Below are 17566 nucleotides of genomic sequence, written 5' to 3'. Positions count from 1 at the left end.
TTTGTACAGTGATTTCAATCTTGTTTTCTGCATATTTACAGTACTGTCCAGCTGCATGATTTCCATTAGAGAGCAGTTCATCATCAATTCAAGTTTAACGTCAGAAAACGTGATGCACAAAACTCTCTCTGAACGCAAATCAGCAGTCAAACAAGTTATCCCACCACAGGCAAAAGGAGAAGAGGTTCAGTACTTAAAGAGCATCTTCAGAGCGAAGGGAGACAAACCGACTTCCAAAGAGACGAACACTGGGCTGAGGCCAGTAGAAAAAACATTCTGGCACCTGAACATGAACAAGCTTCAACGCAGGCGTTTTCTTTCACCTGCCTTTTTTTGTTGAGGTGTGTGCAATCAATTTCTAAATCTGTACAAATATGTTAATCTCCTTTAGACTCTGCAAACAGGAAAGAAATTAAGGCTTTCCTAAAGGCAGTCCTTTTGAAATATGGCATATTAGAATAAATTAGCCAGGAACAGAGGAAATGAGTGCGCTGAAACCTGGTAAATCATTCCCAGACAAATAATTTTACAGTCTTTTCAACACAAATACATTAATATTTTTGTAAAGGTACAAAAAAAATAATAAAATGAAATTAATGTTGTTTTTTATACCAGGAATTAAAAAAGTCAACACCAGACCATAACACATGAAAAACAAATTCAAATAACACAAAGACCAGAGTAAAATGCTGCAAGGCTGGTCTGAACCAAAAATATATCCTTTGTGTCTTTTTTTGTCATCTTTTCAACAGCAATTATTAAATCACTCTGTGTGGTGTAAGAAAAGTAGTCTTTAAAGGAAGTTCACAATTTGCAGACTTGGTAAGACTTGCCTGCATTTAAACTTTTTACATCAGCAAATACAAAACTTTATCAGCTGAAACCAAACGAGGCCTTTCTTCTTTCTCGAAATGCTACAATCCTTCCACAAACTTCTCTAGTGTGTCCCCCGTTGTGTCTCCCACCATACTCATGTCATTACTCAAACCGCCTCGGTTTGGTGTGTTCAGCTGTGGGAGCATGGCACTCTGCTCTGCTGTCCCCATGTGTCCCTGCTCCATGGAACCTGACAGGGGACCTCCAAGGCTGGGGTGGGGAGAACTGGAGTGGAGGGCCCCATGCTGAGGGGAGGGCTGCGGCTGTATGCGGGGGGAGGGGCTGGAATGAGGAGCCTGCTGCGAGGGTGGCCGTGGCGACTGAACTGGCGCAGGAGAGCGCACTTGGTTTCCTAGAGGGTTTCCCATGGCCTGGCCTGGTAGATGAGCTCCTGCTTGGGCCTGGCCCTGGAGCATGTGGGGCTGTGGACTCATGGAGTTGGCCTGAGCTGGAGAACCCATCTGCTGCTTCATCATCTGCTGCTGCTGCTGCTGCTGAAGGATACGCTGCTGAAGGAGGTTCTGGGGTCCATCCATGCCCATTGTGGGTTGGCCCATTTGAGACGCAGGTGCGAGCTGGCCCATGGGTCCGCCGCCTCCTTGCATAGCCATCTGCTGCTGCTGCATGCGGAGCTGGGAGTAGCTGGCAGGGCCCGGCTGCTGCTGCTGCTGCTGGGGGAACTGAGCGTGGACCTGGGGTAGCCCTCCCTGCTGCTGCTGCTGCTGCTGCTGCTGCATCTGCTGCATCCTCAGCAGTTGCTGCCTACGATACATCTGTGGATTTCCATTTTGAGCTGTATTCATCATGGGCCCTTGTGGACCTATGGGGGCCATGCCTTGTGGCCCCGCCTGCTGAGGGGGTTGCTGCTGAGGCACCATCACAGGCCTCTGTACCTGGTTTGCCATTGCTGCCATGGCCTGCATTCCAGCCTGTGGCCCCATCATGGTTTGGGGGCCTTGTTGCTGTGGCTGCTGCTGCTGAGGCTGGTTGGCCTGGTACTTGGCGGTCCTCTGCTTGATGAAGGCAGCCATTAGATGGGGGTTGGATTTAAGGATGCTAAGGACCTGATGTTGCTGCTGTTGCGAGCTTGGAGACTTGAGAGTGCGCAGTAACTCCTGCAGGGCACTGGGAGCAATGTTACCAGGCATCCCTCGAGGCATGTTCTGCTGCTGTGGTGTCATGCCTTGCTGCACGGGCCCTTGGGCGGCCATGACGCCTGGCATCTGTAGACCTTGTTGTTGGGGCATCACGGGCCTCTGCATTAGTTGGCCCTGCTGGGGCATCGGGCTTCCCTGAGCCGATTGGGGAGCCATGGGGCCTTGCTGGGGAGGAACCTGTACCTGGTGACCCTGAGCATTCTGCATTGGATTCTGCATCGCTTGGCTCCACTGGCCCTGCTGCATCGCCATCACCTGTGTGCCCCGTGGGCCCTGCATCATCTGCATCTGGCCCTGCATGGGTCCCATCATCCGTGGGTGGTTCATGGGCATTCCATTCATAGCATAACTCTGCTGCTGCTGCTGTTGGTGCTGCTGCTGCTGCTGCTGCTGTTGTTGTTGAAGTTGTTGATGTTGAAGCTGTTGATGTTGTTGTTGCTGCTGTTGTTGCTTGGCTTTCATCTCAATCTGTCTGGCCACCTTCAGGGCTGCCAGCAATGGCTGCTGCTGCTGCTGCTGCTGCTGAGGCTGCTGCTGCTGTGACATGGTAGCCATGGGTGACTGCTGCTGATGGAGCGGTGAGGACTGAGGCCCTGGTTTACCCTGCGGTACCGGTGTTGGAGGCTGACTGCAGCGGCCATTATGAGGGAAGCCTTGGGCCATGTTGGCAGGATTTGGTGGTTGCTGCTGTGGCTGGTTGGACATGGGCTGGGGGGTCTGGGGCGTGTTCGGCTGCTGCAGCGAATGTGGGGTGTCGGGGGCAGCTGAGGTAGGTGGAGATGGGAGGGGCATTCCCCTTCCCGCCATTATGGCCATTCTGCGGCGCATCAGCTGTGCCTGCTGGAGTCTGTGCTGCAGCTGCTGTTGACGCAGTTTGTGCTTTATGTTCAGGCAGAAAGGAACGGGACACTTGTTCTCCTGACAGTGCTTAGCATGATAGCAGCACAGAGCGATGAGCTGCTTGCACACCGGACAGCCACCATTGGTCTTGCGCTTGCAGCCCTTTGTGTGTTGAACAACCCTTTTCATTTTCTGGCATGAAGGCAGAGAGCAGTTGGCGTTGCGGCACTGGCAGGCGTGGACCAGCGATTGAATACAGCGCTGGATGCTAAGTCGTCGACTTTCCTGGGGACTCTTGGAGGCCTCTCCACCCTGTCCATTGCTATCGTCATCTATACCCAGACCCCACTTCACCATCTGGTGCTCGTGGCCCTTAATGTTGTAGCAGTTGATGCAGAGATCGTAATCCTGTTGAGGGGCAGAAAGAATTCCATCAGGATTCTGTGCTGAAGATGAAAGCCACACTTCATGGTATGCAGTGCAAGTGCTTCTTACCTCACAAACGGTGCAGTGCCAGCGGGTCTCCACATGATGCTTACACTCGTTGCATGTGTACACAAAGCGGTCCTGGCCCTGGTTGTGCAGCTCCACCAACATGCACATTGTGCTCCACTTGCATCGCCGCAGAGAGCTGAACTCCCAGTGCTTGTCCCGCGCCAGAGTCAGAAACGCATCGCGACCATCCATCAGGTCACAGGTCAGCAGAGGGTCAGGGTCCATGATGGGGGGTAAGGTGTTGATGACTGGTCCAGCATGGAGGTGAATGACAAAAAATACCTGGTGGGATAGAAGGAAGAAATACTTAGATCTCTGCTGGTGTACATTCCTATCACAAGGGGAGATATTTTGTTGCACTAAATACAGTTGAAACCATGTGCTGACCTCCTTGTGTTTCTCCATGGTGGCGTAGAGCTTCTGTGACAGATCATTGGCTACATTTGGCATCCCCGGCTTCTTCTTACTGGCCCGACTGACACTGCTCTTGTTTTTGTTGGTCTTTTTGTTATTCTTCTTTTTGGCATTCTTGCTGTCAGGATGGGCTCCCTTGTAAAACCAAACACAGATTGCTTAAGATGAGTATATGTAATTGAGACGAGCAATAATAGGGTACCTAAAAAAAATTGATTTCAGAATTCAAAGTCTACAGATAAACAAACATACCTCTGTCATCTCAGAAGATGCTGTACTCTCCTCCTTCTTCCTTTCTTCCTCCTCCTGCTCCAGCTCCTTGATGCTTTCCTCTAACACATTAGGCCAAAAGTCACCCTCAAAGTACGGCAGCTCGAAGGCACTTGTCAGTCTGTCTTCAGTTGCCTGCTTAAAAATGTCCTGGACACAAACAGAGAAAAAGCCCCTACTTAACATTTGAGATTTAAAACATGAGCAAGAAACACACTTAACCTACCTCAGGACTGTGAGAAGTGTGTTAAGCTGCTGAAATCATAAAATTAATTACATCCAAACACAGCTAATAACATTAGGGAAACAATTTTAATCAGACTATAACATCAAATGGAATTATCTCCAGTGATATTGATCAAGTCAGTTATGCATCAGAAGGTTGATAATCAGTTTCAGCGGCTTTGGTGTTATTGGCCTTCATTTATCAACCGTTCAGATGTTCAGATCTGAGGGTACAGTGTGCATTCGACCAAATTCATGCATGCTTTGGCATTATCAATTCTGACATAATCAGACGCTACAATCAGATCTCACATCAGGTCTGACCTTGTGTACGATAATCTGAGTGTGTGGATTTGTGGTTCAGCACAGCAAAATCTGACTGAGACTAAAAATAAAGCATTAAACCAGCATCAGTTGCTATTTAAGCATAAGCAGACACATATTCACAATAGATCTAGACAAACGATTAAACTGAATAAAAATGTTTTTTTAAAAAGCCCACGTTATTATTGATACCTTTTTTGGTTTTCATTTCACAGAATACTGTATAACCCGCTAATAAACTCTGTTACCGAGCAGGAGCGTAGAATTGGCTGAAGGCATAATAAACGGACAAGAGACAACATTTACTCATTTTTAAGGCTTTTTAAAAGAGTTTTGATGGTTACTTTCTTTTAATGTGACATTTATTGCCTAAAGCGTGTGGACCGATGCCGATATAAACATCATCCGTATTTTTCCAGGATCTCCGTTGTGTAATTGTTCTCAGTGCACACAGGGGGGCAGACGTCACCTGCCCGGTAGCTGATTATCTTCCACGCAGCGATTAAATGCTCTTCTTTAATTCCAGTTTTCATACGTTCAAAAAGCACATATTTGTTTTGCTCCACCTCAGATGTGAGGATGCCAGTTTTCATCTTGGAAATTTTCTTGTTTGACCTCAGTGGGTGAAACATGTTAATGACGATCAAACTCAACACCCAATCACTTGTACGCTGGGATTGGTCAAATACATTGGTCATAAATGTTTCATGAATCACAGGTTGATCCTGTCGTATGACCAAACGTGCACTCAAATTTACACCCATTTTCACACAAGGTCAGTGCTTTTCACAAACGAGAGCCGGTTCAACCTGAGCAAGAATGATATGTATTCATTTCTGGATGTTTTATTTTGAAAAGTTCCTTCTTCCACTTCAATGCTCATCACTTCTGCTCATTTATGCTGAGCTGGTCAATCTGCTTTGATGCACGTAACCACGCAGACACAGCTGCCCGACCTCCGCGAGTGTGTCAAAGATAATTTTCTCTCCCAACACTCAGTGGTCCAGTTCTGTGGCTCACATGCACATTTTGGATAATTTTGAACGTTTTCTTAACTAGTCAACTAGTTATTCTAGCACCTTATTATCAGAGCCTGTATTGATTTCAACAGCCATTTCAGCTACTTCGGCTGGCATTTTAAAGGAACAACAAAAAAAAGAAGCTTTCACCACACACTCACATCTATGAGCCTTGGCAATCCATGACCCTGATGCATTCACTGTTTATAACAGATATTGTCTACTGCAGATTGGGAATTCCACACAAAACCTCTCACAGTTTGGCCTCTATCTGTAACTGAAACTGAATTTCCCCTCGGGGATTAATAAAGTATAATCAATTCAATCTTACTCATTCAAATTCCTGTGTTTGCTAAATTTTCATGCTCTTTAAAAATACACTTTTAAGTCAAAATGTAAAGTGACTGCCTACCGTCTCTCTTTACCAAGTTACTCATTAATAACTCCAGTGGTCATAATGTTTTGGCTACTGTGGGTGAAGCAAGTCATTATGCATTGGATCCATGCTGAGGAATGTGTTTTTCACAATCACATCTGTGCTCTTATGCATGTTTCTGTCGTCGTTTTTTGTGTTTTTGTTTATGTTCTTGTTTTGTGTGTGTTAATGAGTCCTTCTGTATTTTTTGTCATCGCTTTGTGTGTTTTTTCTGTCGATTTATGTATCTATGTTCTCATTTTGTGTATATTTAGTCATTTAGTCTATTTTTGGTCATTCTGTGTTTGTTATGTGTGTTTCTGTTGTCATTTTGTTTGCTTTTGATTACATTTTGTGTATTTTTGTTGTTGTTTTGTGTTTTTAATGTCTTTTGGGGTTTTTCCTGGTGTCATTTTGTGTTTTAGGAGTCCATTTGTGTGTTTTTGTTTATATTTTGTGTGTTTTTGTTGGGGTTTTGCATATTTTTGGCCACTCTGTGCTTTTAGTTGTTGTTTTTTTAAGTTAATTGGAACTGCACAGCCTCAAGTCGCCCACTCGACAACATATCCCACTGTGATCATCAAACATGATTATATTGTGACTGGCTAACCTTGTAATCGTGAAGGATCCTTTCAGCGAATGCCTTGTCCAGCATCTTCCTGTACCACTCTTGGAGTCTCTTGGGCTTTGGGATTTTCTGGTCAGGGGGATGGCAGTGGAAAATGTAGTCGTCCCCTTCACTCGGTGGGCAGGCCCAGATGTGACCAGTCACATATCTGCTCAAAAGACACATTATATTAGCCCAACATCAAAAAGTGTATGCGTTTCTTTGGGTGCAGCCAAAACTGTGCGCTCACCCAAGCTTCTTCACATACTCCAGGTAGCCGATTAAAATCTCATGATACACTGCAGTCCTTAGCAGGCGTGGTTTGAAGAAGTGAATACTGTCGAGGTATGAAATGTAAACTCGCCTAAAAGGGAGCATGATGAAAATCAGGATGAAGCGTGATCAATATACTACAACTGGAAGGAGGAGTTTGGATGTATTTTACCTGGTATTTGGAAAAGGGCATTCAGAGCCGTACTCCTGAACATGCATACCAAAGAAACAAACGTCCACTCCGTCTATTTCCTCGAATGCAAAAAGTGCTTTGGTTCTGTAAGGGAAGCTCTCCATCATCTCGCCAGAGTCCACAAACCTAGGGTGTTAAGGGAACAGCTTGAGATAAGTGAAGTCTTTGGCAGAGCATATTGGACCCAGTTGTGTTTGATTACTATTTGGAGCTTACCTAGACTTCATGCCAGGTTTGACCTCCACAGATTTGTCAGAGCTGGCTACTACTCGCACAAACACCTCGCCAGCTTCTGGATGGTTCTGCCTTTTCAAGTACTTATTCACTCTGTCTTCAATATAAGTTCCCAGCCTTGTAGACTGCAACCCTTTAAAAAGAAGCACATTAAATGTAATTTGTTGGACAGCTTTGGTGGGATTTATCTATATAGAAAAAAGGTGCGTTTCTTTAAATATGTGAGTAATATATATATTCCTCTGACTATCAAATACATAAACACTCGGAGAGCAGGATTATTTTTATTTATGATGAATAAATATTAGAGAAGGGGTAAAAATAAAAAAGGTTTTACATCATCCTACCCCTTTTCAGACATGTTATATTAGATACAGGTGCTATACATGTATTCTTATGTGTAAATATTAGCAAGTATCGCATTTCACGGGTGACTGAATGCACCGCTGTATTGGCTGCATTCTAAAAATTTAGCAATTTTCCAAGTAAAATCCACGTGAAGGCCGCACCGTCAAATAAGCAGCACTCTATTGACTGATGAGGGTGCCCTCAAATGACTCGGCCAATCACAACAGGCAGGTAGGCGGGCTACTACACTCCCGTTAACGGAGGTTTCCGTGTATTTTGATTAGTTTAAACTGATGAGTTTTTATTGGATCCAGACTGATATACTGGTCCCTTCATCTGTTCTTATCGACTCAGGAGCGATCAAGTCGAGTACGGAGTCAGAATGCAGAGGCACTCTCTTCTGAACAAACCAAACATAGTGATTTGGCAGCTTTATGCTGTTTATTGTTTCCTTCAATTACAAAATGATTTTTTACTTTATCCAGGCAACTACAACGTGGTCTCTCTGTGCGTGTCAGTTACGTAAAAGCTTTCCTGTCAGCCTCAGAGTCCCCGGCTGCGATCGTTCCTGAATAAACCTAACATGGTGATTGGACAACTTTATTGCCGTTCATTGTTAACTACTATTAAAAACTGGACGATATCTTACATTTAAACCTTATTGTACTTTTTATAGGCTCTTTCCACTATAAATGCATATGTGTGCACCGCTCCCCACTCCAGAAACTTAAATTTATAACCGGTATTTGATTTTTATTCATACAAATGTCTTATTTTAGACACAGAAAAAACAAATATATAACAGATGTATGACTTCTGCTGTCATTCGCTCCGACCCTATTTTCCTCCACTCGGACACCGTCCTGCATACGGAGCGCAACGCCACCATCCTACTATTAAAGCTGTGAGAGCTTTAACTTTCCCCACATTATCCGTAGCTCGTTTTTGAACATTCAGTTCACCGTGATGTTCATTGGTTCTCCCTCCCAACATTCGCTGTCACTGGACACGTGTGCGCCTTACTGAAAAATCCACACAGAGCGCACCACTGCATCCTTTAAATAAAAAAAAATAGCATCCCATACGCCAGAAAATATGGTACTTATTTGTACGGCGTTCTCTACATATGTACACATACGATTGTTTTCCTTTTGTATGCATTTGTATTATGTTAGAATGGTTTTGACATGTCTGAAATAGGAATGGGCGATATTGACAAAAAAAAAAAATCCCGATAATTTCTGGTATTTAATCATTCAGTATAATTAGGTGTAATAATAATAATATTATGCTAACATTTATTTCACACAACGTGTGACATGTTAGTTTTTATCCTTCCATACAAGTGTTAAATCTGACCATAAACAAATTGATGGCTCTCTGTGCCTTTATGACAGTAAGACGTGTTCTTTTTACTTGGTCTATTCCTTATGGAGTAGTAAGCATTAGCTCTTAGCCCAGTCAGTGTGTCGGTGTGTTAGCTTAGCATAGTTAGCTTTAGTTGAGTTTTCAGTTCATAATCGTTGCCGGGGGTTGATCTCTGTCCCCGTGTTTGTGGAACTTTGGGTGGATATGACGGAGGAACTTGAATCAGTTCCCTTTGTTGGATGGTTGTCTGGTTTTAACCAAGTAGTGGTCCATGATGTATCGCAGCATGGCAGTTTTGGTCCGTGAAACACGTTTTTTTGGGGGCATTCTTGGCAAAATTGAGGAACAAATGGCCCGTGGCCCTCGCTAATTTCCGATATGAGAATTAATTGTTTATATCGTGGAACGACATATGCTTACCGGTGAGAATGTTTTTGACGATAAATCATAAACAATAAAATATCGCACATTCCTAGTCTGAACAAATTAATAAAATGTGTTAACAACATTTGAAAGTTACATCGGACTTACTTCGGGCTGAAAACTTGTTATCTTTTTTCGTTTTGCCAGATTTCTTCAGGCAATCATCACAAATAAAGCTAAAACACAAAGAATCAAACAGGTGAACATCAACACAATGTAACTGTTTCCTGAGCATTAGGATGACTGAACAGGAGCCGTAGCCACACTCACCCTGACGGCCAGATGACGTCATAGTGCAGCACACAGATTCTATGCATTTTTCGTCCACAGTCTTTACATTCAACAAATCTAAAAGTGGGACAGTTTGCTTGGTCAGTATTTTAGCAAAAGAAGTAATGAAACATTACTGCTTTGAAACAGTTGTCTGTCAAACTTCAGTTACTCCCAGAACAGTACGTACGGTTCAGGATCCAACATGTCATTTTTCTTCTTTTCAAATTGTTCCTTTGATATCATTCTGCATAAAAAAACAGAAAACAAAGTTTCACACTAGATCCTGCAACAGTAGCTCAGATGGTCAAAAATTAAGCTGTCAGGCTATTTTTTTCATTTCTTTGTCATTTCTTTACCTAAGGTTTAAATCAAAGCTGCAAACCTCAGGTGACTATAACAAATAATGTACAATATGGTTTTGGACTGATCCCTTACGTTTGTGGCTGTGCCGGGTCGTCTCCCAGGGTCACACTGTTGCCCTGGATCTCGCCAAAGCACTTCTCACAGAAGTGATACCTGTCAGCAATAAGGCCATATTTGGGTGAACTTCAGCCAGCAACACAGAGTAGTAGCACAGGCAAACCAACGGACAGTAGGCAGAATGCGGTAAACAGAAAACACGGCAAAGATGTAGCATTGGCGGCAGACACAGACAGACAGACAAATGGACACACACAGGCAAAGACACGGGTTAGTCACATGGTCATGGTCGCAGCAATCTCTTTCAAACTGAGGCAGAAAGTGGGGTTAACATGCTTTATGCATCAACTGCATGCATTGGATGTGAAAACAGATGAACACATTCAACATGAACATTTGACACAAAACAAACATGCAATGAGGGCAAATAATCGTGATGATGATGCATGCACTGTTCAATATAACAGATGGAGGTTGATGCACAAGACACGGTTTCACTACTTGGGGCGTTTTTTATTTTTTTTTAGAAAACTAAATGTCCAGCAGCTTTCTTGGGTCTCAACATCACTGGTACTCTTTTTGAAACAGATGTAGGAGCTGCTGGTGTTTATATTAATATATATATATATACTCTAATCAACACTTCTTAGAATCTTTTGTTTGAGAGAATCCATGTTGCAGGAATCAAGTTTAAATTAAGCAAATTGAAAAAGGCTGAATTAGAAAGAAGTGTAATTGCAGCTCCTGAACAGAAGGAGGCGTTTCAGAGCTGAATTTCAATGAAAATGCTAAGCTATGGCTGTTATCAGGAGCCAACCATGTAAAGTTACCTAAACAGAGATTTGTGCTACCAGTTAGTGGTGTAATTAAACACCCTAATAAAACTAATGCTATGCCAGATTAGTCCTTTATGGATAGTGGATTTTTGCAGTAGTGTCTTTGGCTTTTTCAAGCTGGGTTGCATTCAACTCCGTCCATCTGACCTGAACCATTCCACACACGGCACTTTTACCTGTTCTGATAACTGTAGTAGGTGCCATCCCTGGATATGGTACACAACTGTTTACCATAGCAGCACAGTGTCTGGGGGGAAAACTCATACTGTGGAGAAACCGACATTCAGTTAAGAGCTTTGTACGGTGTTCTAAATAAATACTATAATAACCAGTGCAGGGTTCTCACCAGGAATTTTTCACAGCATAGGGAGATAGCGAGGTGCACAAGTGAGTGCCACCGCCGTGAGTGTAGTAGTGGGGGTCATTAATGACCCTCTGACAGCCAAATATCGTGAAGGAAAGCAAAAGTTTTTGGTTTTTCTTTTTAAATCTTTGTTCCAGCCTTACTTTAAAGCCAAAAGTTATTTGTTGAATTGGTGAAGGGTCATGATGACTGTGGTTAGAGAGTTACTACCGCTTGGTATAGGTCATCCACAAATAAATACTCACACTGTATAGTGTGAGTATTGAATAAACATTTTATTCAAAAGACTGATTCAAAAACGTGCTTTTCAAATATAAGTATTAAGTAATTAAGCATTATGTGGGACCCGCAGTAATATTGGGACTCTTATGGACACAGGGTCCTTCAACTCATTAACTTTGAGATTATGAAGCACACTGTTTATATTGGAAGGTGATTATGGGTTACAAAGCAGAGGATGCACACAGTGGAGCTTTAATCGAGCCTAAAAAATAAGACTTGTATTAATTAGAAGGTGCGGCTAATGTATGGGTTTCTGGATTATGCAGATTAAAAATAGAGGTTAAACAATACGACTTCACCGATTAAAAAAGGAAAAAACAACAGAAAAGCCCCATGCGCTGGTTGAAACACACCATTGGGGGTAACATCACACGGTAGGAGTTTAAAATCACAGCGTCGGGGACCCCTACGCTCAACAGCGCTGGCGAGAACCCTGCAGTGGCTAATGAACTTCAGCACTTCTGCGTTATGAATGAATTCAGTTCACAAGTGGTTTTGTCTCACCTTTCTTCCGCAGCAGTAGCCAAGGCTCTGCATGACGGGATCAATCTCAGACTCAAACACTTCAGCCAGTTTGGTGCAGTACTTATAGACGCGGGAGGTTTTACGGTTGTACAGCCAAGCGTTGTTGAACATGAGCCACACGTCGTCCACATACTGCCACGGCTCCTGGTACTGACCAGTGTCCAGCTTGCGCTTGATGGTGGATAAGTCGATAGGGTTCTTTACAATATCAAAGTAGTCCTACACAAACAGAAAGGGGGGTCACGTTGGGGAACGAACAAATTATGAATATGGTGTCTGGACTCCATTAACGTCATTGTGTTAACTTACAGGAATACCCAGCAGCATGGGGTCCACAGGTTGCCTAAAGGGCAGAGATTCTGGGTCTTGCCTGTAGAGGGCCTCCAGCGTGGGCATTAAGGCTTGTCTCAGCTCCTCTGGCTTAAAAACTTCACAGATAATAAAATCATCAAAAACAGGCAAAAAAAAAAGTCTGAGGATGCTTACACTTTAATTTTATTTTTACGCTGCCTGAAAAGTTAAAATGGTTGTCGTCACTGATTTGATATCAGAACATTGAAAATGTTTCTATGGCTTCTCTGTTAAAGAATGGAATTGTTTGAAAAAATATTGTGTATAATGAAATTGAATTGACATTAAAAACTACTCGAAAAACTAAATGCAAAGTTATCTTACAGATATGCTATCAATCAATCTACTGAAAAATAATAAAAACTTCTTTAAATATAAAAAAGTAGTTATCACCAGAAAAATGTATAAATGTACAAAGTAAATATACATTGTGACTGTAGGCTCTGCGAGTGTTTTTGCATCCTATTGTGCTAAAACAAGTTATGGGCTTATGTTGCAACAGAAATCTATGAAAAATAAGGGAAATCTTCTCACCTTTAATGCGACTCTGAGTGTTGGAAGCATTTGATGTGCCGTTAGCCCCGCCTTCTTCCTCTTCTTTGGCTTCTGCCTTCACCTCTGGTTTCTTCTCCTCAGTTTCCATTGGCTCCTGCTTTGGTTCAGCTGCATCCGGCTCCTCCTTTACCTGCAGGGGTTTGGTTTCATCCTCTTGCTATGTGAAGACAAGCATGATTCAAGAGCTAAGTAACAAAATCATCAGGCAACTGAAATTCTGACCAATAAGTGGAGATAAGTGCATAGAAGCGTTTTTTCTTCATTCTGATAACACAGGGAATACTGGGAAAAATTAGAACAAAAATGGTGTCAAGCGAATCACTGTCCTTGTCTGGAGAGAAACACAAGAAATCACAGTAAAAATGAAGCAAAAACACTTCTAGGCATCTATTTACAGGACTCCACATCCCACAATGCAATGCGTGAAAATGTGAACAAACGGAGTGATTACGGTTGAGATGAAAACAAACTTGAGTGCCATTTGCTACCTTTTTTGGAGTAAATTATGTTTGATTTATTGATGCATGAGGCATACACTATGAATTAATCTAATAAAACATAACCTTGGGTAGCAGCTTAACATTATCACACACAGGAGCAGATTCACAAAAGGGTTAGTGCTATTAAAACGTGTGCAAATGTCACTCCACAAGCTAGTAATGAGTACAAAGCCCAGAGAATCAGGACTGCGCATCTTCAGCGCGTCAGAATGCTCCCTCATTCCATTTAGCGCATTTCCCTCTAATGAATATGCATAGGAGACGGATCTCCCAGGGGGAGCAAAAATATGGGAGGAGGAAATGCAAATAACTTAATGCAAGGGGACGCAATGCGATTCATGAAATCTAAAACTGTTTGCGATGATTGTTTTAGCATGGAAAAATAGTACAACTGAGAAGCAGGTGCAGACACACACGCAGTTGACAGAAAACACAGGAGAGATGGAAAAAAGGCTGTGTGTGTGTGTGTGTGAGACAGAAAAAAAAGCTAGACGTGCGGCCCTGGCGGCTGCAGTGCAGATGGTCGCTGTGCGCAGAGATGATTATATGGATATGACCATGGATCGATGTAGCTTCGGACACACTGCTCCAGTCTGTGTCTTCCTCTCCATGCTTTGACCGTCAAAGTCTTGTGTCGTGTTCATGTCAGGCCAGAATCAGCGGATCAGATGCGTAATTTACGCAGTGGTGATCACTGATGGTGGCACAATGTTCACATATGAGAGTGTGCGTGACACAGCGCTGCTCAGACCTACTGGATTATGGTCAGTATATCATCGTCAAATAATGCAGACTGATTGACAGACTTGCTGTATTAATTCAGATCAATGGTAGATCAATAGGACGGTTAAAATACAGGTCCTGAAGGAGCACCCACATTAAATTAGGGGGAAAAAATATCATTAGGTTTGAAGTTGTTTAAAAAAAAATAAATAAATAAAAAAAACACTTATTTGTTTCTTTAGTTTTCTACATTATTAAATGTTTGTGCAGCAGACAGAGAAGTCCATCTGCCTCAAATTTAACTTCCTTAAATGTCAGTAAATGTGCGCACTGACGTCTCCACATTAAACGAGCAAAACGTTCATTTAAACAGGGGCGGTCTGCACCAGTTCTGCCCATGCACTAATGATTGCTGCAATCTTAGTGAATTCCACTCAGCAGGTGAGGAAACTGCAACATAAAAGGATTTAGGGAAGGAACTGGATTACCACCCTTTATTTCAGATCTTTGTGAATCTGCCCTACAATGTAACAAAATTAAGCTGTGAGAACCCCTAGTATAGGGTTACAAGGAGGACAATAACAACTTTCTGTTCTAGTTAAAGAAAAATTATATAATAATATTTATTATTATTATTATTATTATTATTAACAACAACAACGATTTGTAACACATCAATAAGGAGAATACACACCTCCTTTTTTATACTAAATTGTTTCTTCCCAGAACAGCTGTCATCATCTTCCTCTTTTACATCAGCCTTTGTTTGAGAACCCGGCATTTCAGGCAAAGCCTTTTGAGAGCCCAGCTCAGCCACAGAGGCTGGCGTGGGAACTCGGTTGTCGATGCTTGCCGCTGCCTGAGACAACTGAAAGTAAAGACAAGTTGGTCACAGAGCTGAACAACAAGACTGGGAATAAAAACACAACAAATAAAGAATCAAGAAGGCTGCCATGGACTGAAAACTGACAACTCAAAGGACAAAATACCAGGTGCTTGCTTAGACAGAAAGCCATGAATGGACTATGTTTGTGTAACTCACCGGGGTGCTAGGGGGCTGCGCCTGCACTGAGGTGGGCTGTTGGATCTGACTGGTGGGCTCTGGTTGGGGCTGCAGTGGTGTCTGTGGCTGGGAAGGATCGGGGGTGCCAATAGCCGAAGGTGGGCCGTGGAGCCCGCTGGGGATGTGTGTTGGAGTGGAGGAGGGCCCGCCTGTGGAGGCAGGGGTTGAGGGCTGTGGTGGGGCCTGGACCTGAGAGGAAGCATGGTGTGGCTGTAGTTGGGGTGGTGGCTGCTGCAGGCTGGAAGGGGCATTTGGAGGAGGGGTGGAGCCAAGCGAGGGCTGGGTGGGGGGGCCGCAAGGTATCTGGGGCCCAATGGAGCCCAAAGCATTCAACGGCAGGTTAGGGTTAGAGTTCTGAGCCTGCTGAGAGAAAAATGATCATGGGATTACTAAGCACTCGGTCACATATCTTCATCCACATCTCAACAGAATATAAGATATCCTGGTCTTACCTGTGCAGCAGTGGTCTGTGAGTTGGGCTGACCCATGCCCATGTTCACATTCATAGCTCCACCTGCAGCTACAGGAAATTGGCCTTGTTGCAGGAACTGGCCTTGGTTGGGAGGCTGAGAAACCATGTTATTAGCATGGTTACCCATCATTCCTTGTGTCTGAGGCATTCTTGATGGTGACATCCCCATCTGGAATGTGGAAAAAATTAAGGAAAAACACAAAATTGATAAACTGGTTGACAATAAAGACTCATTGACAGCGTGGTTTTGAAATCAATTAAGTCCAAATCATCAGGTAAAACTATTAGGATGAGCAAACTAAAAATTCAATAAGCTCCTAAAAATTGAATTTAGAGGTTCAGAAAATAAAATTAGCAACAAAACTGGTACAAGAAGAGAAACTGACCGATGCCACAGAACTCATGTTCATCTGCTGTGGGTGGTTCATGGGGGAGGGAGCCCTTGCTCCCATTGGTGCCTGTGACAGCTGTGCATTCTGCATTGCCATTGGGTTAAACTGATTCATTCCTATTGGAATAAATACACAAAATTATACAACAGTTAGTTCCAACCAAGTAATTTGATTGGACAAGAGACATTCCATGAGTGTTGAATGATAAAAAGCAACAACAGCACTGGGACTTTTTACAGACATGATCACTCCGCTGTACAGGAGTTCTAATAACCGTCAGTTAGGAAATGTTTGTGTTGTCTGGCAACAGCCTTGTCTCCCTTCCAGTTGTGGACCTATTTGCTTTTATATGTATTTGTTTAAACAAATGTTTACATAAACAAATAAATCTCTTGTAGCTCAATACTGTTAATGAATAAAATGTGCTTGTAGAAATGTTGTATGAAAGCAATATCACACTCAAGGTCGTGCTGTTGTTCTGCACAACCTCGGCACGAGGCTGCATGACCAAATCACACCAGTGCTGATAATTCAGCACAACACTCCCTGTGGTATAGCTTAATTATCAATCCCCTGACAACATTACATTTTCCTTGAGTTCAAATCTTACGAGGTAAGAATTTTGACACATCAGGGGTTAACGTTTGAAAATTTTAGGTCAAAATCAATCCATATGTAGCGAAAAGTTTACAGTACACATACCTTGAGGCACCTGCATACGATTCATTAACTGATTTGGCATGTTGGACATCGGTCCATCTGAAGGTTGTAAAAAAAAAAAAGAAAAGGTTCAAACAAAACCACAATAACAATCTGGATAAAAACAAAGTCATCATCAAATGGGTTTAAAAGTTTTGATACTGACTGGGAGGTCGAATGGCCTGTCCTTGAACCATGGCGTTGGGCTGAGCCAAACCAGGCTGCTGAGGTCCACCTGAGCCCACCATGCCAGGTTGTTTCTGGAGCCGCGAGCGTCTTTTCTCTTCAAGTTCCTTCTGGATCTTGTAAATTTTTTCTGCCAGGAAGTGATAGTATTCATCCTGTAAAGAAAAAATATTATTTTTTAAAATGTTATTGCATTTCATTACAGGGTGTGCAAAAAATAACTAAAATGAAAAATGGCAGAAAGGTGGGTAATCCTAATTTTTGTCCAAATTTTAAAAATGTCTTCATTATTTTCATTCCCAAAACTTAAAGCTGCTACCCCAGATAATATATTTATCAGATAAAATCAGTGTATGCCTCACAGATCAATTAATCCAAAAAATAAGGAAATGTATGGGCATCACTGTGGGATATGGAGTCACGGAGACGGATGTATAGACGTGT

General features: G+C 42.9%; 1 protein-coding gene across 2 annotated transcripts in view; it reads right to left on the bottom strand.

Moving 5' to 3' along the window:
* Positions 1 to 312: 312 nt before the first annotated feature.
* The window catches only part of crebbpb (CREB binding lysine acetyltransferase b), a 46033-nt gene continuing 28779 nt past the window's right edge, over positions 313 to 17566 (bottom strand). The window contains exons 10-31 of one of the 2 annotated variants that reach the window (XM_028454356.1): positions 17103 to 17277; positions 16940 to 16996; positions 16232 to 16353; positions 15826 to 16014; positions 15353 to 15736; positions 15005 to 15178; positions 13067 to 13244; positions 12491 to 12609; positions 12161 to 12400; positions 11187 to 11275; positions 10190 to 10270; positions 9942 to 9998; positions 9752 to 9829; positions 9590 to 9657; positions 7325 to 7475; positions 7088 to 7234; positions 6893 to 7006; positions 6646 to 6811; positions 4035 to 4202; positions 3756 to 3917; positions 3369 to 3650; positions 313 to 3281 (exon numbers count right to left, since the gene is read on the bottom strand). In XM_028454356.1, the coding sequence (XP_028310157.1) occupies positions 915 to 3281; positions 3369 to 3650; positions 3756 to 3917; positions 4035 to 4202; positions 6646 to 6811; positions 6893 to 7006; positions 7088 to 7234; positions 7325 to 7475; positions 9590 to 9657; positions 9752 to 9829; positions 9942 to 9998; positions 10190 to 10270; positions 11187 to 11275; positions 12161 to 12400; positions 12491 to 12609; positions 13067 to 13244; positions 15005 to 15178; positions 15353 to 15736; positions 15826 to 16014; positions 16232 to 16353; positions 16940 to 16996; positions 17103 to 17277 (5568 nt within the window). In that variant the 3' untranslated portion in view covers positions 313 to 914. The remainder of the gene's footprint in view (positions 3282 to 3368; positions 3651 to 3755; positions 3918 to 4034; positions 4203 to 6645; positions 6812 to 6892; positions 7007 to 7087; positions 7235 to 7324; positions 7476 to 9589; positions 9658 to 9751; positions 9830 to 9941; positions 9999 to 10189; positions 10271 to 11186; positions 11276 to 12160; positions 12401 to 12490; positions 12610 to 13066; positions 13245 to 15004; positions 15179 to 15352; positions 15737 to 15825; positions 16015 to 16231; positions 16354 to 16939; positions 16997 to 17102; positions 17278 to 17566) is intronic. The other variant, XM_028454357.1, reaches the window with a different exon arrangement.

This window comes from Gouania willdenowi, chromosome 8, assembly GCF_900634775.1.
Source record: "Gouania willdenowi chromosome 8, fGouWil2.1, whole genome shotgun sequence".
NCBI lineage: Eukaryota > Metazoa > Chordata > Actinopteri > Blenniiformes > Gobiesocidae > Gouania > Gouania willdenowi.
This window is presented reverse-complemented; position numbering and strand designations above follow the sequence as displayed.